General features: G+C 40.0%; 1 protein-coding gene across 1 annotated transcript in view; it reads right to left on the minus strand.

Annotated features, from left to right (window-relative positions):
- mapkapk2a (MAPK activated protein kinase 2a) overlaps nucleotides 1–5,466 on the minus strand; it is a 32,922-nt gene extending 27,456 nt beyond the window's left edge. The window contains exon 1 of the mRNA XM_008296033.1: nucleotides 4,723–5,466. Within this exon, the coding sequence (XP_008294255.1) occupies nucleotides 4,723–4,950 (228 nt within the window). The 5' untranslated portion in view covers nucleotides 4,951–5,466. The remainder of the gene's footprint in view (nucleotides 1–4,722) is intronic.
- Between the last annotated feature and the right edge of the window lie 17,516 nt (nucleotides 5,467–22,982).

A 22,982-nucleotide genomic window follows, 5' to 3' on the forward strand; every position in this document is an offset into this window, starting at 1 on the left:
ACACACACACAAGATAACAAAGCCATCTGTCCACAAATTTAAACATAGAAACATTACAGCACATTCTTGCGTGCGTCCATGTTGCTAGCCAAAATTAAACAGCTAAACTTTGACGCATCACAGCAATTCCCTGCCACTTTCCTCTCAGGTTGGAATTTGTGTTGTGATGATAAATAAATGTCTCCTCTGTCCAAACCCATCTTTTCTCAGCAGTGGGGTTTTTTTTGTTTTTTTTTTGAGACTCCTCTGTGTAGCAAAGACTTGTCTTTTGACCTGTTTTCTCTACTGCTTTCTATTCATCATGTCTTTAAAATCTACTTCCCCTGTGCAATGCCAAACCAAATATCAAATGTCAACATCTGATTCTAGCAAACAGTCATAAGTGAGTTATTACTATGCACAAAAGCACTGTTGTATTCCTGAAAATCCAGGCATGGCGGGATGCCACAAGAGGATATACGTGTGAAATTTTAAAAAAATAAATAAATAAAATTCAACTTTATACAAGTCCACCACACTTTTGGAGCTCACAAAGATCAAAATTCGCAAAGCTTGATTTATATGAAGAATATTTTGTGCTCCTATCCATGTTCTAAATTTAAAACAAAAAGATCAAACACAGCTTGTTTGGCATCTTAGTTTCATGTTCCTGATGCTTTGTGCATCACACTACACACACCTCACATCATAGCCTGATCTATTTTATATATTTGGAAAATCTAAACACAATTTGAAATAATGGTCAACAAGATAAAGAAAACTGGCCTGTTCAGTGGAGGAGTCCACTGGTGATTCTTGGAGGTAGAGGAGATATTTCCATACAAATAGTGTGAGCTTGTTTTTGTATGCATACTTCTATCTTTGGATTTTAAATCATATCACTTTGGTTGATAAATTGTACTACAAAGCCTTTACATAAGCACATGCCTCACTGAAAAGGATATGTGCTCATATGGAACAGATTTGTTTTACTTCTTATTTTTTGCATGATATTACCCAGATTTATCTCTGGTTGTCACTCTAGTAGCAGAGTCTCAGATATGCAAGGTCGTTCCATAAACTTTACCGCAAGAGAATAGCACTGATTTACATTTTCAACACAGGGTAAGTCGAGCTCTCCTGTCGTATGCAAGCTCACCTTCTCTTGACAGTTACACACATTCATTTTGTCTTAGTCTTGCTTGCCTTTTTTTTTCCTCATGCTCTCCGGCTTTGGAAATTGTCAAATGACATGTGTCTGATGAAAACCCCAAAAGGCCAAAATATTGCATCATTGAATTTTCACAAGCTTACAATAGTCAGTGAGTAGACTTGGTCTTTTGTCTTTGCATATTATTAACTGTAACTGATTTATCACACTTTGGAACCAATTTTATGTAAGGTGCAAACATTGTTTTTCATAAAAGAGGGACTGGTGAGACTGCAAAATAAACAGGTGTTTTGGGGGGGAAGAAAATCCCAGCTGTGGTCTAATTTCACTTTAGAAATAGTAAGCAGAGGTAAATCCAAAGACAAGCTGTGAGAAATGGGCAAACGATCCTCACAGTGTTGCCGCTGTAACGTCTACACAGGCACATTAATACTTGCAGGTGGAACTGGAAGACCACCAGTAACATGGTAGCATGGAGAGTGATGAAACGCACTATTGAGTCTTACTTTGTGCTAAGCGCATCTAGTGCTCTACACACAGCTAAACAGGAATAGCAGCTACAAAAAAAAAAAACATTTTGACACGAGTGGTTAAAACTAGACTAAGATATAATTAATAAAAGAACAAGATGTTCCAAATTGTGCAGAATATGGTGTAGCCGGTGTTGGCAACACTAAGCTTGTAACAGTGTCAACAAACTTTAAGCACAAAGACTGCACAACAACAGCATGTGGCACAAGCAGGGAGTCGGTCTCTGCTCGAAAAACCTGCTGAAAAAAAGGTTGGCCTGACAAGTGAGATAGGCAAGCTATGGGTAAATTCATCACAGCACAACACTTAAGAGGAGGAGTCCGTTATTAAATTCAAATCAGAAATTCTACTGCAGAATAAATATAGACTACTGATGAAATGTACATAGTTGTGAAAGTAATACATGTGGTAATTTTAGCTAGGGGTCTGTTTCCTGCTTAGTCTTAACCATCTGTTAAAAAATAAAAGTGCCCTACACTTAGACTCAAAAAGGACTGACAAAAAATACTCATACACTCCTGCAGATATATCATTAAAACCTACTGAATGAATAAAGATGATGAGAAAGCGTTATGAAAAAGGGGAGTTTTTAAAGTGGCCTAAAGTAAGATGCCAATATTGCAAGTGTGACATTATTGAGCAGACTATTTTACAACAGCGGTTTCCTCACAAAAAGCGCTCTAGAAGCTACACTCACCGAGCACTTCATAACTTTACTATAACCAGCAGATAGATAAGGCCTTTCCTTACTCTCAAAACAAGCTCATTCCAAAGGTGTTGGAAACGTTGCTTTGGAATTTTTATCTTGTTGACATAACTGCGTCACATAATTCCTGCACATTTATCAGCATCACTATTCATGCCGCAAATCTAATGTTTGTGTATGATACGACTTTTGCTTTGTGTTTTGTTGCATTACCATGTTGGAAAGAGATGAATAAATGGTGGAAATGAGGGGATGCACATAATTACAAACAAAACTTAGACCAAGCTATGTCTTTGAAGTCTTCAGCTGTTCACTTTTTGGTGAGCCTGTGGCCATCGTATCCTCACATTACTGTTCTGCTGTTGCTGTATCCATCTAAAAGTTGGATGTGTTGTGCATTCTGTGATGCCTTTCTCCTCACCACAGTCATCTGAGTTAGTGTAGCCTTTTTGCAGATCACTGAATGTTTTTTTGCACTATTCTGAGTAAACTCAGACAGTATTGCTTAAAAATCCCAGGGAACCAGTTGTTTCAGGAAAACTCAAAACAGTTTGAGATCATATTTTGCCTATTCTGGTGTTTGATGTAAACAATGACTGACAAGGCCTGACTTGTATCTGCATGATTTAATGCAGTGCACTCGTGCCATGACTGGCTGAGTGGAAAACAACAGGAATAAGTAGGTATATAGGTGTTCCTAAGAAATTACACGGCAAGTATGAGCTGACTTTTGCACTATGCCCTACGTTTACCACTGCTGAACTTCTCATATACGATAAGTCTTCCTCTCTATATGTCATCAAACGTCTATTCATGATGGCAAAGTGACGGCAAACATTTCTAGGATAAAAATTACTTTCTTTTGCTTTACAGAGAAACAGAAGCAGTGCCATCAATGTGAAACTTCAATCTGAGGCCCTGATCTGCATCCACATACACATGCCATATACTTGTCATTGTGAAGTTTTGAAATGATGTTACAAAGCAGCTTTCTATTGGTGGAAGCATCATTACTGTCAAACACATCTCATGGAAAAGCACAGGCCTTATGAAAAGACAACTGACAAGGCAGCGTGGTTTTCTGTGTTTATACTACTTAAACAGGGTTTACCAACAAACTCAAGGTTCACTGACGTACAACATCGAGCAGGTTAGAGAGGGTGCGTGTGTGTGTGTGTGTACTAATGTTGAACACACACACGCACACACCAGCAGATAGCCGTGACCCAGGTTATTTATACATGATTTTGGTTTGACCCGGTGCACAGGATTTTCCCAGACTGTGATTCAATGTGGGAAAATTTTGCCTAATTTGACCAAACTACATATTCCAAAACCCTTCTGTAATGATGAAGAAAAACTGAATTTGTCGTCAGTGACTGAATCCACACTGGGTCATGTTTCAGTCACCTGTGCGTAGGTAGCTGCTGCGACGTTTTTCCTTTATCAATCATTGACCAACACAGAAAATGATCACGAGAGGTAGTTCCTTGATGTCACTTTAAAACCGCCCTAAGCTTTCTGTAATTTACAGGTTGCAGCAGAACATGCTCATTTTAATCCAGAGCACAAAGAAACCATCAACCCATATTTGCTAATAACAGTTTCATCTTATCACAATAAATGGCCGATTTAGACGATATGCAAAACAATTACAGCGTGTAATCTGGAAAAACACTTGAGCCAATTGAAAAGCACCATCAACATCACATAACTCGTGCAGCAATGTGATCTGTTAAACATGCGGTTCCTGAGTTAAGAAGCAGCACTTCACAGGTGAGACGGTGTAATGCTTGCCACACATTATTTTGCTGTTTGTGCAAAAGATACAACAGAATTAATGCATTTCTATCTCAGCCTCCAACATGAGAGACACCACTCCTCTCCATGAGATGTGTGAATCACAGATAACGAAATAACTCATCATCAAACGTCTGGTTATGTTGTAAGATGAGTAATGATGACCAGCGATGACAAAAAAAATGAAGAAGGTGTGTAGAGTGTCACCTGGATTGGTATCACAAGACAACATATAGGAAAAAAACTTTGAAGTCTTTCAAATGTGACAAAAGTTAAAAATGACACCTCTGAGGAGCCTGAACTCCTCAACAATTTGTTTTGTGTGATGAGCAAGTAATGCTGAAACATATTCACTTCAATATTTGTATTGTAGAAACTGACTTTAAGGTGTATTTGCTTTAAAATTACTTCTCAAGTAATCTACAAATCCTTCCAAGTTTATTTACAGATAGTTTTGGAGCTATTGGACACAAAAGACGTTCTTACACAGGACTAATGTTGATTTCTCTCTAGTTTACTGGTCAAGTAAACCTACCTTCAGAGCGTACTTATCACCAGTCTTCTTCTGGAAGATTTCAAACACTTTGCCATTGATGCCCAGCCCCAACACCTGGGTGGTCACCCTGTAGTCGTCTGTTATGGCGCTCTTCTTGATCTGTAAGGTGGGTTTTGGGTGGAAGGCGAGGACCTGGCCCGTGGGGTTCTGCTGCCCGGCCGGGTTGGGAAACAGTGGCTGGTTCTGTACGTTGGACAGCATGCTCATCGTCTGGGCTCAGAGATGAACAACAGGCACCTCTCAACAATACTGCTCCGCCGATTCCCTCTCGACACAAACGGGGTTATCCTGAGTTAGCTGGCCTCCCGACGGGCTCTTCACGGTGTAGCAGCCGGGCCCGAGGAGCAACTGGCGGTAGCTGAGGCGTTACGGGTTCACAAAGTCGCTCGGACGGCCGACGAAATGTTAAAACTAGCTAGCTGTTAGCATGCTAGCTCCGAGCCTGTGATCTGTGATTCTCGGCTAACAACTCAGCTAGCGGCTAGCCTACCCATCTCGGTGGGGTCCGCGGTCCACCGGTTCCTCAAAGAACGCTTCGGGAACTTTTCTAAAACATCCTTCGAGTCCGCTACGGCGCTGGGTTTGTTGAAGCGATATGGAAAGGCCTCGAGAGTGAAGTTAGAAACCGACAAAAACACGAAACGAAAGACAGACAACAGAGGAAAAACTCCGGTATGGCAGTAGCACACCAAACACACTTCACTTTCAACAGACACCCAGCCGGAGCAGGTTTTACTCCTGACGTCAGCCCGGAGCTTTTTGGCCGCTTAAAGGAGAAGTACGACAGTGGAGCTCCGCTTTACGTAACAAAACACAAGGCCTCTTTATACCATCTGGCAAGCACAAAGTAAACAACGTTTCTGTTTTATACACAGGGTACACCGGGGTAACATGCCCCCCCTAAGGGCATATAACATTCATAATCATATATATGGGGAAAAAATTGGTTTAAAGTTCACTTTATCAGATCAGAATCAGAAAGTTACACTTGCTCACATTTAAGTTTCAAAACATACAGAATCAACACAATTTAAAACAATATATCCTAAAAACAAAAATAAAAATCCAAACACAAGTAGAAAAGTCTTAAATGTAAAAATGTAAATTGTGCATGGAAAAATCTTTTTTTTTTTTTAATGTAAGGGATGTTTTTAACCCTTTTAAGACCTTTTGGGTTATATTACCATGGTAGTTCATTTTTATTTTTTTATTTTTTTTACATTTGTTAGTCTTGTTAGTATTATTGTTAGTATTTTATTATATGATGTATAGTAGTGCATATCAAACAAGAGCTCAGGTCTTAAGAGGTTAAATATTGTTTACTATGATACTGACTTTCTACTTTGTTGATATATGTATATTTATGGATTCATAGCTTGATTTTGAGTTTATATTTCCTCCTAAATCCAAAATTATTCAACCTAAACCTAAACTGGTTTTACTACTATGCATGTATCTGTTTTCATGATAAGTAAACCATCATAAATCATATGTAAGACATCCCTACAGAGGACATGTTTTGCCGCCTATTATCAAGAATCAGTTTCTATATCTCAGGAGTCATTTTGATCAGTACAAGCTTGTTACTTATGTATAACATCAATTTATTATCAATTTATTTTCTAAAAATGCGAATGCACTTCAACTGTGACACAAATGTTCCATAGCAGACAAACATGGGGAAAATATTATTAAGAAAGTGCTTTGAATATTGCAAACTAATTTAGAGTTAATGGACCTGAGACAAGCAAAAGCAGGAGAGATTCTAATTTTATATCACTAAATCACTGAATTTTTTTTTTAAGTCATATCAACAAGGATTTAAGCATACACTAGCAAATGTGAGAAAGTGCCTTCCTTCAAAAATCCTTTTCTCACATTTTCTCACATTAAGTTTGCATATCCTTATGAATATCACATCAACATACCTTGAAACCACCTTTGGTGATTTCCACCAATAGCATGACTTCTGTGTCATTTAAAAATCAGCAAGGTGGCTATCACTAGGGGAAAAAAAGAAAAGAAAACCTGAATTAAAACCTGGCTATATCTTAGGGGAAATATGGGCGAGAGGCTGTCTTACCCTGTTTACCCTGATGTATTGGTGCTTATTTAATCTATTCAGTTCAGTTTAGTGTCATTTCCATAGCACCATCTCAGGGCTCTTCACATAGTAAGGAAAACATGACAGTCAACAGTGTTTAACAGGAAGACACCTCCAGTAGAACCAGGCTCAGGGACAGTGGCCATCTACCTCTGCAAAGAAGGCTGACAGAAACAAATAAACAATGCATAAGAGAACAACGCACACTGAGGAGGTTGGTGAAAGCAGGAACTGCAGATCAATACGGTGATGCTCTGGAGCCAGAGACACCTGCAGAGAAACTCAAACTACAGAAGAGAAAAGACATAAAGTTGGTGATGTAATGGTGGCATATAAGTGTATGGAGAGTGAAGAAGAGGTGTGATGCTCAGTGCATCATGGGAAGTCAACCTGGACCTATAGCAGCATAACTGAGGGGTCACCTGAATCAGCCCTAACTATAAGTTTCATCAAAAAGGAAAGTTTAAAGACTAATCTCACCTCCTGAACCCAAACTGGGAGCTGATTCCACAGCAGAGGAGCCTGACTCGGCCTCCTATTCTCCTGTTTGCTTTTTGGAACCACATGTGAGGCTGCATGCAGAGAGTGATATGCTCTACTGGAATAATATGGTATAAAAAGGTCTTTAAGAGATGATGGAGCTTGGTCCTTTAGGGCTTTGTGTCTGAGAAGAAGGATTTTAAATTCTATTCTGGATTTTACAGTGAGCCAATGAAGAGAAGCTAATCTCTGGACGGCCTTAATTTCATTCTTCCAGTCAGGAAGAAGCCGTTTTTTTTTTTTCTGCAATGTCTTGATAGTACAAGGGACTACAAGACCCACTAATCTTTAGTCACTAGGGGTTACCTCAGTGTTAAAGTTGTTGTGTTTTTCACCCTGCTGTTCATAAATAAAACTAAATTTATCCTTTCATCCCTAAATGTCCACCCCTAACTCAGACATCAGAAAAGTCTTTTGTCTCTCTCTCTCTCGCTCTCTCTCTCTCTCTCTCTGTCTGTCTCCTTCTGTTTTAGTTTTATTGTTAGTCTTTCTTCTTAATACTTTTTCTTTCACTTACTTTTATGTATCCTTTGGGGGGCGCGTGGTTTGGTTCCTTCCCACCGTTGCCAACCGCTTGCTCAAAGGAAGTCCAAAGGCTACTTTGGATTGTTGGTTTCTCTGTTTAAATTTGTAAGGTCTATACCTCACTTTGTTAAGCACTGTGTGATAACTTCTTGTAAACTGTGCTATACAAATAAAATTGAATTGAATTGAATTGAATTAAATTTTATCCCCTAACATACAGGTCTGTGGCAACATGAAAAGGGCTGTTTCCTGTTTCCATATTTCCACAAACAATAGATACATAAATAAATAGGAAGCAACACTGCATTTGTTTTGTACACTAACAACACATTTAAGTTTAACATCAATCTAAATAGAAGTCAACATGAAAATAAAGGGTTGCTTTTTTTTATTTATTTTTTATTTTATTTTATTTTGTATGTTGTCATATAATTTTTTTTATTTTTTTTTTTAATTTTCTGCTACTGTGATAAAAACAATTTCTCATGTTGATCAATGACGTTCATGGACGTCTAAGTCTTACTGAGACTTTTGGAACCGTAATGCATCACCTCATTTTTACCACTAGATGGCAGACCAGCCTCAAATTCAATGAGAATTATCACAGCCCTTTTGTCTGACACTGAATAAACTTCAAAGTCCTTCATCTCAATAAAAATGGTGGCAGTGATTTGAAGAGACTCTGAAGCCTGAAGGGGATCTGTTGATTTAACTTTGCTGCCTTGATGGTGCGAAGCATTCACCACTGATATGCTCCAGTATGTAGTGTAATCACACAGCTGTGTAGGTCAAACCGTGCCCAGCCAAATCTGAAAAAAAAAAAAAAGTGAAAAATGTCTAGGCCTTTATTTCCCAACAATGCATATGCTTTGACCTCTTATGTTGTCTGTGACGTAGTGCACTCAGCTGACCCTTGGCTTTTTTTTTGTTATTGTTTTTTCTGTATACTTGTACAGTTGTTCTCAATCGCATTGACTCTCTCAGAGGCCTTCAGCTTAGCATCACTTTGTACCATTTAAATAAAATTCCACTTTAAATAAAACAAGGACATGTTGGCAGAAAGCAGTATATCCAGAATAATGGCATTTTATGACACTATCACAAGCCAACCTGTGCTTTTTCCACTACACACTAGTCTTGTGACGTGTATAAATAGGATGAAGGGGCCAAGACCTAACTCCTTTCCTAGTATGTCTGTAAAGATTCTCAGTAATTCAGGTCATGGTAATCCTATGTGCTTCAGTAAAAGGCGTCTGGGCTTCTCCCAACCGGTCTGGTAGAACTGAGAAAGAATCTTGAATGAGAGGTGAAGCATTTTCAAGAAGTAAAAAGTCCAGTTGCCTTGTACTAAAAATCTAGACTCTTCTAGTACTTCTTCTTCACCACTATTTAATTTGAAAAAGTTTTTTTTTTTTTAATGACAGTAAATTAGAAGGAATATTGCTCATGTTATGCTTATTAATGTGTGATTTGAAGATTCTGTAGGTCATGGTGGACTGTCGGTGTCCCATGGAGTCAGGCAGCAGTGATGTCCTGTGTCCTCAGGGCAACATCACATTTGGGGGCATCCTCATTCCTGTGTAATTAATACTTTAGGTTGTAATTTCTAATAATAATAATATACTCCTGATAGGTCACACATAAAATCATTTACACAGTACATACACTATATCACCCAAATTTGTAAACTATTTGTTTTACCTGCCATTCATGTGACTTTTACCACTGAAGTGGATAATGAGACCAGGGACATCTTGTGTGCCAAAAACATTGTTTTTTTTTTCTGCCATACAAAGAGTCTTATGAAGAGACTTTAAAGTGGTACTATAGTTATCTATTGTTCCACTTCTGTGAGGTCTGTGGACTCGCAAGAGTTGTAAAGGTCAAAATCAAAGCACCAGAAGCAGAGATATCGTAACTGTTAGTGTTGGTGAAAGTACAAACATAGTGAATCTTTAAATTCTCACAATGCAACTTGATAGCGTTCAAGCTCAGCCCAATATGGTTTTATATAGATTGTACGAAGCGCCTGCACATGGGAAAAGACATTACACAACTTTTTTACCAGCTGATAATGCTTCCCATTACAAGTAAGCTGATCTGGATGTGTAAAAAGTGCATAGGGTGCACTTTTGGTTACTATTACTTAAAAAATCTTTTGTATGTTTGCCGACTAGATGGTCAAGATTGATTGATTGATTGATTGATTGATTGATTGATTGATTGATTGATTGATTGATTGATTGTCCCATAGTTTGAAAACTGCACTTCAACGTTAACTTGCTGAATTGCACTGTGCCAGTGAGAGAATTACAAATATGAAAGAAATCTTGTATGTCGCTTACAGCATGAAAAAGAAATACTCTGTAGAAAGAAATCTTTAACACAATGTGTCTGTACCAACGGAGAGCTTTACGTATAACAAAAACATTAACTGTGTGCACATGTCTTGACACAATCTAATAAATTGGAGTAAATTTGACTTATACAGTCATCAACAAACATTATGCTACACTTACAATCCAACAAGTAATCCCATCTTTTCACTTCTTGACTTGCAGTGAAATTAAGGATAACAAATTCCTCCATTTGCAATGTATTTTTAATCACATAATGTGCTATAAGATGATCTTACTAGCTTCATGAATTTCCAATCTATAGAAAGTTTTGCTGGCCCAGCGCGGAGGAGCGACACCGTCCTTTTGCCTAGTTTCCACTTGGATACATTTCACTGTTATTATCGACAGTTGCGTAAGAGAAGCACATCACATGTCCTCATGGACACCTTTTAAAACACCTGCGCACAAATACACGCAGACACTAACACATAGTATACACTTGGACACACACACATACATGGGGTATATGAGAGACGAGTCTGAAATTGGAAACTGTTGACTGCCCTTTTTACAGCTCTGATGAATTAATACAAGCCATAGAGTCACTTTGCATAGCTCCAAGCGTACTTATAGCTTCTCCCCAGACACTTGGGACGATCTGTTCATTACAGGGTTCTCCCCAGGGGACGGTGTCATGGCCTCAACTGTCTCTCTCTTTATTCAACATCGCAGCAACCAGAACGGTCATACCACAGCAACTATACATTGAGGATTTCTGTCCCTAACTGATGAGTTATGTGCAAGTGTTTTCCCAAAGCTTGCCCTGGTTTACTAAGATCAGGAATGCATGGCCTTGTGCACAGAGCTGCACAGTCCAGCATGCTGACATTTTCCCTTTCTTCACTCCTTCCCAGAAAGCTCCCCTGACACTCTCTCCTGTTTCACAGCACTTCTTTTAACTTCCTGACTGGAAGGAAACCTCAGGGGCAGGAGGTGCATCTCCCTTCGCATTTCCTCCTCCTGTTCTTCATTAGTGTGCATAAGTCAGAGCAAGTTTGGATCAGTTATTTCAGGCTGGCCAGAACCCGTCTTTCTCAGAATAATCCTCCACCCAGGGCTGAAACCCTATCCGGCTCTTGATATAGACCCATGGTCAGCACTGGCTCTAATATAGGATTCTAGCACCTGAGCACTCACAAGCCTCCCACCCAACATGGGACCTGTTGAACCTGCTCACCCCACTGATGCACGCAGACACTCTCTCCTCTCATGATGCCCTCTTATGATCTCTCTCTCACTCACTCACTGCCTGTATGCCCTTTGTCTCTCTGCCTTTTTATAATTGCTATGTAGAGCACCAAGAACCCAGATTTACATATGACTCTTTTTTACAGTCTTCTATCTGCATCCGTCAACCACTGTAATGCATTTGTTTACACATGGCTTGTCCCAGCTTAGCCTTAAGAGAGAACTAGTAGAAACTAGAAACTTTATCCATCATCCAGTCTGTCTGTCAGCCTGTTTTCTTCTCCATCTATTTGCTCCTCTGGTCTGGTTTACCTCAGTGAAGCAGGATAACATTTTCTAAAGACAGGAGAGGTGATTTCCCTGTTCTGGTTTTGTTGGAGACGTAAGTAAAGTTCCTCAGACTACAGCTCTTAAATGCAGGAGCTGAGCAAGCTCTCTCTATATCTCCCTCTCTTTCTAATTTTCACACACATACACAAGGTTGTAAAGAGCCCAGTAACGAGTCACTGAAGTTCCCAGGTCCAAGGAAATCTAGTATTGGGACGACGCGTTGCACGGTGGACAAACTCACTTCCAATCTCAGCCCTGGAACACAGGCCTCTGGAGGTGGAAGTACATCACAGAGATGAAAGTGGTGTGTGTGTGTGTGTGTGTGTGTGTGTGTGTGTGTGTGTGTGTGTGTGTGTGTGTGTGTGTGTGTGTGTGTGTGTGTTTGCGTGGGTGTGCTACAGGAATTGTGTATATTTTATTTATGCAGCTCATATATATTTAAGTATAATAGTAGTTCATTCACATTATTCTCACAGAACACATTTGCCTGCTTGCACATTCCACCTAAAAGCCTCAAGACCAAACATTAAATTCTCTTTTACATTCACACACATACACACACACACACACACACATACACACCTATACACGTGAACATGAAAAGACACGTGTCATGCATAGGTTGCCTTTGACAGACGAATTGCACAATGTCGCAGAAACCTGCCCGTGCATCCGCACACAAAGGAAAACCATGTATGGCTTGTCATCCATGCGGCAGTTGGCCTCTTCTATAGCGCTGCAGGAAACATGTGACCGCCACTGGAATCCCCCTTTCATCTATGACTGAATCACATAGGTCCCTGCAGAGGAATGAGAGTCCACAGTGCTGGCCTTTTCAGCTTGACCCTGGCTCTCTGTGGAGCAGCGAGTGAAACATAAGCAAATAAAAACAGAGAATGGACATGAGGATTCAAGATTCAAGGTCTTTATTGGTCACAAACACAGTCATACACGATATAACGCGCAGTGAAATGCTTTGAAAGTGATGTTAGAAGATAGGAAAAGTTTAAAAACTAAATTGAAAATTGGCCAAATAGATTGAAAACATGAAGCATGCAAGTTCTTTCTTTCTTTCTTTCTTTCTTTCTTTCTTTCTTTCTTTCTTTCTTTCTTTCATTTGAGGTTAGTAGGACAACAACTTGTTAGCTCATGTGCTAGCAAGTCGCTCTCACGTTCTAGTCACATGTGCATTCCTGTATCCTTGTCCCGCAATAAACAAGAGGGTGTTTGATGATAGGACACGATGATTTAGCCTACTTCTCTTGCCAGCCTCTCTTTTGCCCTACTCAGCTGTAAGGAATGCCCTAATTTCATTTCCATCCTGCTAACAAACAAGCACACACATATGCACTTGCACCCCCTTCTCTTTTTCGCCCGCATACTTGTAGCGCTCCCTGTCTCTTGTTTCTTTCTCACATTTGCACACATACACAGATACGGCGAGTCTGATTCTGCTGACCCAGAGACATGTGGCTGCAGGATGCTCCAGTTATCCTGCACAGAGAGTCGTCTCTGCAGATATGGGTCCTTTGGCACAGGACTGTCTTCCTAGCAGACACAACAACGTCATAGCTGCTTTTTCTCTCCCTGATTCACTGCAGGCCGCTGACCCAGTCTTGGAGAGGAGAAACACTCTCACACTCACTCAATCAAACAGACAGTTGAATGTGTCTGTTGAGGCACTAGGGCATGCTCAGTCACACGAGCTTAGTTAAAGGGCTCCTATGGAGGCCGAGAAGGTCATTGGGCCTTTAATTATAAGGTGCCTTTCATGGATATGTATGTATAGTGAATGGTTACCCTGTAAATATCAGTTTCTGTGTGTAAAATGAGTGTACATGCACTATCTGCAGCTCTGTTTGTCTTTGACAGATCACAGTGAAGGTTACACAGTGTCTTAATGCTTACATATTGAATTTAGTTCTATCAATATTCTCTCGGTGGCAACACCCATCTTCCCCTTTTCCTTCAGCCTCGTAAATATAGTGTTAACATGTGACATTTAGCTGCGTCACAGCTCCCTGTTTTCTCCTCTGTCCTCTTTCTGTTCCTTTATTGCAATCAATTTCATGCATTTCATATCACTAATCTTTAGTTTCTGTCATGCTAAAAACAAATAGAGCATGGTTTTCAAAAAGCCCTGAAAAGATCAGCATAAAACATGCACGAAGGACCGTGTGCAAAAAAAACAAGCAAACAAACAAACACAACTGATAGTGCTTCTAATTCCCAGCCAAATAAAAAAACAAGCACACAACTGTATCCTGTGAATGGGAAAATTCTGTGGTCACGATCATGAAAATATCTTACAGAATATTTCTGAGTTGCACATTTTTAAATATATAATATAGCCACTAATCCCCTGCCTAAAGTTGCTGCTTTTTAAAAAATCATGTACTTTTATTTAAGACATTTGCAAAACATAATTAGCCCTATAGGAAATGTAGTTGACCAAACTAAGTTGCAAATACGTAGCGTTTAAGGAGCCAATTCAACAATTAAGCAAAGAAATTCCAACATACGATTACCAGTAAGTTTAAAACTCATGATACAGCTGCAATTTTTCCTGACGTAGACAAAAAAAGCAAGACTTGACAGGCATTTGAAACTTTGAACAGCTGCCAAAAACGTGTAGGAGAAATTCATGTAGGCAGGAACAAAACAGACTATAACTCCAAACAGGTAAGAACAGCGTGGCCAGAATGCTACCATGGTCCACTTTTGACCAAAAATCATGATTTGAATATGCAAGAAAACATTTTTATAAATCTGTAGAGATTTTTGAGTTTGTTTGAGGGAGTGATGTGACTAAACTGGAACTATTTGGATCCATTGAACAGTCTGGTGTAGGATGTGTAACTTCAATAGAACAAGAAGAACACCATCCCAGCAGCATCTATTGGTCCTGTTGTGGGGGTGTTTATCTGGTGCACGAACTGGTAAACTTGATTGTGTAAGTACTACCTAGGAATTTTTTTTTTTTTTTTTTTTGAAATACCAGACTATTTAAAGAAGAATGTGATGACCTCAGTGAAGAATTTGAAGCTTAGTCATCACTTGACTATTCAGCATGACAGTGATGAAGCATACGTCCTTCCAGGAACGTCCTTTTGTGGTCGTTTTGAAAATCTTTGGTGTAATTTAAAGAAAGCAGTGGCAGTGCAGGAAGATAATTAGTGAAGTGGTAAAAACTTAAAAAGGGAATAGTCAGAACCTTGTGAGAAACATTTAAAGGAAGTCACAAGGCCCACAAAGGACATAATTCTTACATACTGACTTTGGTGGTTGAATAAATTTGCTTCCAGGCCTTTTTGGGGCATGTTTTTATCTTTAGTGCTACTGGTAAACTCAAACATAATCAAAAGTAATTTAAACGCAATTATTGAATTTAAATGCAATTATTGAACTTTCTTTACTGTTTTATTGAGACTTTATATAATATTTGACCAGTTAATGTTTTATTAGTAGCATGTCTCGCAAGTTTATTGCATTGAATAATTCTGATTGCAGCTGTTAAGTGCCTGACATAGATAGATATGTAGGGGGCAATGTATCAAGCTCAGTGCCCAGATGAGAAGATCAATATCACTCTCATGCTTGTCAGGAAAATTACTGGTTAGCTTATAGCTTAGCAACCTGCCTAGTTAAGACATGTCATGCTTGAGGCTTTAGTTTTTGTACAGTTTAATTAAACAAAATAATGCTTTAACTAGAGAGCTGAAGAGGTGTTGATAGGTGGATATTGTTGTCATTGGGCAGAGCCAGGGTAGTTTTATCCTCCTGTTTACAGTCTTTGAGCTAAGCTAAGCTAAGCCAAGTGACTGTGGTTTTTTGCGTCATATATGTGCTACACAGCTAAGACAGTGGTATCAGTCTTCTCATCTGACTCTCAGCAGGAAAGCAAATAAGAATATTTCTGTTTAAGATTTTTTTTAAAAAGGCAGAAGTCAAAATCTCTACAAAACGTCAGTATATACAGACATAAGTGAATACACACGCTGTAATATGGGAAATTAAAAGAAATAAAGGGTATTATTAGTAATACTAATATGTCTTAATGTATTATTTCAATATTTATATACTTCACATGTTCATCAAGTTTAGGTTTCAGTAATTCATCTTTTTGTATCTTTGTCTGCCTCTCTCCCTCCCAGGGGAGGCCCTTGTAATCCAGTAATCCATCTTAATCCAAACTGAGATTATGTGAGGTGAAAGAGCCACTTTGTGCATGAGATTATCCTCCAATTTAAATCAGTTGTATAGTTTATGTTGTGTATATAGAGGTTGTATGTGTACACACAAGCTTTTTTTTCTTTTTTTCGTCTATGTGTGTACGCGCACGTGTATTAATAGACGTGCACGAGTGTTGATGTGTTGTGAGGGCAGAGTGCGCTGGTCCTTTTTAATGAGCAGCTGTTCTCACAGCCTCCCCTTGGTTCCTCATCCCCTCTCTGTGTTCTGTGCATTAGCAGAGGTTAGTCCAGTGCTCTTTAATCCTACAAGTCTGATCCCCATCACGTTTCACCTCCTACACTCAACCTACTGCCCCACTGTCCCTGCACGTCTGCATGGCTAGCTTTGCCACAGAGCAGTCCTTATTCTGCAGCCTACTGGCCCTGCGACACCTGTACACACAGCCCGGCCCCTACCTGACACACAACATCGCCTTAACCCACAAACAGCGCACTCCTCTAGTGTCTCATAATTAAAGCAGGGCGACTGAGACACGGCCCGATGAGACGACTCACTTTAATCATCGTCCTCTCGTTGTCTCATCACAAAGCTGAGAGAAATCTGCTGTGAATTACTACTGGACTGGCGGTCATGTGTTCCTAGAGTCCCGTGCAGTTGCAATCCTCTACTCCGCACTATTTTTAAGCTGCCCAGCTGGCACTGGCACCCCCACCACCACCACCACAGACGCACACACCCACATAGATGTATGTGCATGTGCAGGGCTGGTATGACGGTCCTTTGCCTCTACTATGCCCTTGTATGGCTGTATGACCCACAGACCAGCATGCCCCTCTAGTATGGATTTCCATTCCTGGAGTCCACTCCTAAAACATATATTCATCTTTGCCAGTATGACATCCTGTCACGCCTTACGCCTAGGAGCTGCCCTATTCCTGCCGTACATATACAGTATGTCCACGTGGACACACCTGCTTCTCTATAAGATCACGCCATTTTCACGTAGGTGATATAAATAGATTATTTTGGACCTTTAGTCTTCTCATACTGTATATACATAATGCTGCACAGCCTGCCTCACGTTTCCAGTGTACATTTCACCAACTGACAGGATTAGTAACATTAAGCCCTGAACTCTTGAACTCAGGGCTCAGTGCAAACCGGCAACATGGTGGACGTCCCAAAACGGTTCAGTCCGGCAGGCCGTGCACTGTTCTGTTTTGGTCACTTGTTTTTTCTCTGAGTTATAGGTGAGAAGGCCGATGCCACTCGCATATCTGCTTATTAAATGTAAAGCTAAAGCTAGTTAGCTTAGCTTAGCATTAAGGCTGGGCCTGTCCAAAAGGGAACATAATCAGGGTCAGACTGTTTCTTGGCTCTGAGCAGGCAACTAGCAGGGAATCAATGAATTTACTGCTCTTAACGAAAAAACGTAGTCAGAATCCACCTCTTAAGCTTCAATTTGTCAGTTTTACACTTTAGGTTTTGTGTACATTAATCAAACAACATGCTATAATGTGCTATTAGTGAGCTTTACAGGTGCTAGTTAGCATATTTTGTTATTATTGGACACAGCCAGGCTAGCTGTTCACCCTTTGTCCCAAGTTCCCTGGCTGCTGAAAGAAATGAGAATAATTTTCCCATCCTTCCATCAGAAAGCTATTAAGCAAATTTCCTAAAATGTCAAACTATTTTTTTAAGCAAAGGACAAATGAATGTAAAATGACACAAATCTGCCAATGTGCCCCACAAATGGATGCTACACTAAACATAATTATAAATGCAGCAGGCAGATGGTCTTCTTTACTTACCTACAGAAAAAGGTAAAAAAAAAAAAAAAAAAAAAAAAAAATCTAATTTCTATTGTGTTTAGAGACAGGTTCAGTGTTGACCGTTTTACCTGTTGCACCTTGACCATTGAGTTAATGCACAGCCTGGCCGGGTGTGGCTTCAAAAGACAATGACCAGATAGTGACTATAAAAGGCCACCATAAAGTGCAACTTTATTCAAATGACATGACGCCAGAGACAACAAGATGAAGACGAGGGCAGACTGTTGGAACGCTGGTATGTAAGTTCGGGCCGTACCCAGACACTTTGATGTACACAACTTCGTTATTTGTCCGCTCAGCAATGATTTCAGAGAGCATGGTGCGACAGACAATCCTGATCCTGTTCCAGAAATGTCCACCAACTTTGCCAAGTTCTTCAGGAAGAGTTGGACCACATTCCATAAGTCAGCATCACCAAAATAATCAACTGTCTGCGTCACAGATGCATGACTCATTACTGACTTGTGATTTCTGGTCTATGATCGCACTTTCCACTTGCTCATGAACATTTCCATTATAGTGTATGCTTGTTTGTTTCATAGAGTCTATTCTGTTGTAAAGATGTTGTGTGTTAGAACAACAACTACTACTAATAATAATAGTAATAAACTTTATTTCTATATTCTATAGCACATTTTAAAACTGTAGTCAAAAGATGCTGTTAAAACATTAACATGTACAGAAGACAATGACTATAAAACAGCAGTAAAAATAGTGACACATTAGGAATTACAACAACAAAACATTAGAAAATAGATAAAATGCTATGAAAATGAGCATTAAAGCTCTTTAAACTGAGGGATTGACTGAGCTGTTCTGACTGTAAGCTGGAGCTTGTTCCACAGCTTTGGGGCTAAAACAGTAAAAGCATGGCTCCCCTTTGTTTTTAACCTAGATTGTGGGACTTTTAACAGTAATTCTCAAATCAGAGGGGTTTATCGGTGCAGAAAAAGGAGTTAAACGTTCAGAGAATTAGACAGGAGTCAGATCATGTTGAGATTTAAAAGTACCTAAGAGAATCTTAAATGAAATTCTGTACTAAATGGGGAGTCAGTGTAATTCAGCCAGGACTGGAGTAATGTACTCCCTGTGTCTAGTATTTGTTATTAATCTCGCTACGTTTATATTTTCGTTCAGTATATTTTAGCCCTTCAGAAATGTTTTTTTCCTGGAAGGCTCTTAACAGTTTTGCGATGCTGTACAAAGCAGCTACTTTGCCTCTCAACACAATGCTTCAGGTCTTAATATAGAACCGGTGTCTGTGTTCGTCCACCAGTGAAACATAAACATCAACGTAGCGCAGAACAATTGAATTATTGATGCCCAGCTGATGGACTGTGTTCAAGCATGTTTGAAGCCTTCCTTGGAGTACGTGTGTGAGCAAGAGAGAAAGAAAAAAACTGAGAGGAAAATAGAAGAAAAACAGAAGCTAAGTGTGATCATCGTTTTGGCTCCCGAGGAAACTCTCCTCTCTTCAGTAGGTCAGCGTGTTTCCTGTCAGAAGCAGACGGAAACTGGCTCTCCACACTCTGCCATGGAAAAAAAAAAAAAACTCTTAGGACAACAATTCAGCCAGCAGCTGTTACAAAGGAGACAGGGATGGATGTGAGAAAGAGGGCATTGGAGAGAATGAGGCCATTGGGGTTTCACCTCCCTGCAAACACAAGCAATAAATATATGCATAGATATCTTCTGTGTGCACTGCTGGTGCCACCCTGTCCTACAAACATTTCCATATAATGTTCTGTTTAATACCTTCAGGGAACATTTCAGTGGAGCCTTTGTCAGCTCTAACAAAGTAAAGCCGTGTGGCCTCTTCAAACTAGATTTACTGTAATCAGCGTTGAATTGACTTACCAAGTATCCACTGATGGATAAAGACTGGCTGTTATGAAAGCATTCAAAGAACAGTCGGTCTGTCTAAAAGCACACTTAATTGTTGTTCTTTTGACCAACAGTAGTTTGAAATGGCAGTTTCACAGAATTCTCTGTTCCTGCTGGATAACCGTGGAATACATTGATTTTTATACTCGGAAAGCAGTTTCAGCAAAAGTACAAACAAGGCGAAGCATGTGACAGAAACTGACTAGTCCGTGTTTACAGATGCAAACACGCAAGCCTGTGTCATATACATACACACAGGGAAGCAGAAACTTACAGGGATGGTCATTTGCATGGTCTTTTTGCCTCATCTCGTTGCAAATGCAATTCCTCTGATTTACAAATGTCCCCTAAACTAGGTCAGCTAATGTGACGTAACCCGAATGTCAGGACTGATGGGAGCCCAAGAAGGAGAAGATACACGAAACAGGAGGCTAAGGTTCACACCAGCAGATGACCGTCTCTTAAACTCCAAAGATTCCCCGCTAAAGGTTGTCCTGTCTTCTCCAGGAAACATGAAACCAACCATAAATATCCCATTTACCCAGCAACAGAAAGGATGTGACAACAGGGTCCAGACTGTAGGTGCCTTCCCAGAAAACGGGAGTCTGATGCTTCACCGCAAATAACCTGCAGCTAAACATATAATGCAACACCTAATGTGAGACAGCAATGAAGATAGTGAGAGAAAAGCATGTAAACAAAGAAGAAAAGAGATGATGGGGTAATGTCATTTATGAACCGAGGACAGCAGCCAGGTGAAGAAGTCATTTATGGCCTCCAGTGATATGAAGACATACATTGGGTTTCTTTTTCATTTTGTGTGATTTATTTCCTTGTTTTCTCTTCATCGTATTGTGTTAGTCTGAAATAAATCAATAAATCAAATCAAATACTTATCTTTTTTTTTATCATAGAGACTGAATGAGTCAGACGAACAACAAACAATAGATAGTAATGGTTCGATTTTCTTAATCCTAGTTTCTTTCTTTTAAATCAAAGCTTAAATATTTTTATTTTAGTCATGAAGTGTACATAGCATTTTTATTATAAACCCTAAATAGTACAAAGGTAAGTAAACTTCACATGGCAAGAAAAAACAACAAGTTTAGGTCATGTAAAACTGAACAGTCATCTAAATTTGATGTAAAGCACCAGCTAAATTATAGCTTGCTCCACTTTTATTACTTACAAGTCTTCTATTTGTACAAAGTTAGTGTTGGAACAAACGGTGTTACTACACCCGCTGATGAATTATAAGGATCTCCTGTGTGAAGTATTACTGTATGTTGCTGTTAGAATGGTGAAAAAAAGACAAACACGGACCGGTTGGTCGTCCAAAAGCAAGATAATGGTTCGAAACATTGGAAGAAGAGAACTGGACAGAGGCTTTCCAATGATAGAAGACCAGCACAGTGTCCAGACTTAAATCCCATCCAGCTGGTTTGGGGTGAACCGGACAGAAGAGTGAAATAACCTTCAAGCTCGACACATTTGTGGGAACTTCTGCAACAACGTTTTTTTTGCATTGTAGAAGGAATGTCACAAGAACGTTTGGCTGCTGAATGAGTCAAAAATTTAGATGGAACTTAAGAGTTAAGATTCCATTTTTGGTAATTTACTTATTAGTTCTAGTGCACTGGGACATTACACTGTGTTAATGTAACAACTAGAAGAATGGAGGTGTTCAAAAACCACTGACGAGCAGTGTATTCAACTTTAAAATTCTATCAGTACGTGCTTCTTATATCGTCTTGTGTTTACTTCATATATTGATTTACTCCTTGTTTATGTCTCATACAAAACATTTCTTAATGAAAGATATGATACAGAAACACCTGCCTTGTCTCACACTGCAGTGAACAGAAGAAGAGCCATCACAAGCTCGAACCTCTCGACCGCCTGATAAATGTATTAATCTGCATCTTCATGTATTCTATTGAACAAGAGCAGACAGTAGAAAAAATCCCCTCAGAGCTTTTGAGTAGGTGGGTTTTCCAGATATTGCGAAACGATTGCTTTGATGCACCCTCGGAGCTTCTTGCCAGAGTGTTGCTATGCAGACCTGCTACCTTCGGGCTATAAGGGAGGTAGTAAGATGCAGTCCTTAAACCGCATGCAAACGTACACAAGAAACACCAACAGACACACAGTCAGACTCAGCTCCGTAGACAGGGGATGAGTCATCCTCTATTTGAAGCCCAACTCTGACCCAGCTGGGTCATGTAAACAAGACAAGGAAACCAAAAACCTAAATATGGGGGCTACATATGCAGGCAGCAGATATACTAACTGTAGGAACAGATGAAGCTTGGGTTTCAAGCAGTAAAAAAGAAGGCCTCAACAAATTGCATGCAAAGAAGAAAAAAAAAAACTGCACATAGCCTGCACGGCTCTTCTACCCTACAGTCTGTGAGGAATGTAGATTGGTGGGATGGGTGGGCTAATGTTCTTGGAGCGCTACCCCGCCTCTCCCAACGATCTGCATCTGTTCAGCCTGTATAGACATGTGCTCAGTTGTGCATATGTGTGTGTGTGCGACCAGCGCAAGCTCAGCTGTGAGCGTGTCATTGTGCGCTTATGAGTAAGGAACAGTGGGCCGTCGTCTGCTTTTGTGCATGTGCGGGCATGTGTTGTGTTGTGTTGTGTTGTATATGTGTGTGTGTGTGTGTGTGTGCCGGTGCAACGGGGGGGCTAATGTGGCATTCTCCTGCTGCTTCTGTCGCTTGGTTCGTACCTCAGCTGTCCCAATGGACCGAAGCCAGACGACACACATAGCTCTGGTGTGTGTCTGCACTCTGTGACCCGCGGCCGTCTGTGTGTGTGTCTGCATTGTCCATTCCAGCATCAAGCCAAAAAAAAAAAAGGGCTTGTGTAACTGGAGAAATGAAGCAGTGAGGATCCTGCGTTGGAGCTCTGTGGAGCGGTGAGTCACTGTACTGTTTGATGCTTCGGTCCAGACAGCACGAGTTCCTCTGGTGGATCACGACAGAGCTCACTGTGACATAAAACAAACCACGTAAAGGACTCGAACATGCAAATTTGTGAACAAACAAAGCATTTAAAAAAAAATAAAAAGCTGCCAGCCTTCAGGGAATCCTTCAAGTTTGCCAAGACACATCAGTCACTCTGTCACATCTTTAAATACAGGTTGAGTAAGTTTACTGTCTCAGAGCGTTTTCAAGGAGAATGAACAGGAGCACAAAGTTCTTATTTTTGACACACGCTTTTGAGGATTACAGTGAC

Source organism: Stegastes partitus, unplaced genomic scaffold (assembly GCF_000690725.1).
Source record: "Stegastes partitus isolate 25-593 unplaced genomic scaffold, Stegastes_partitus-1.0.2 Scaffold1096, whole genome shotgun sequence".
In the NCBI taxonomy this organism is placed as follows: domain Eukaryota; kingdom Metazoa; phylum Chordata; class Actinopteri; family Pomacentridae; genus Stegastes; species Stegastes partitus.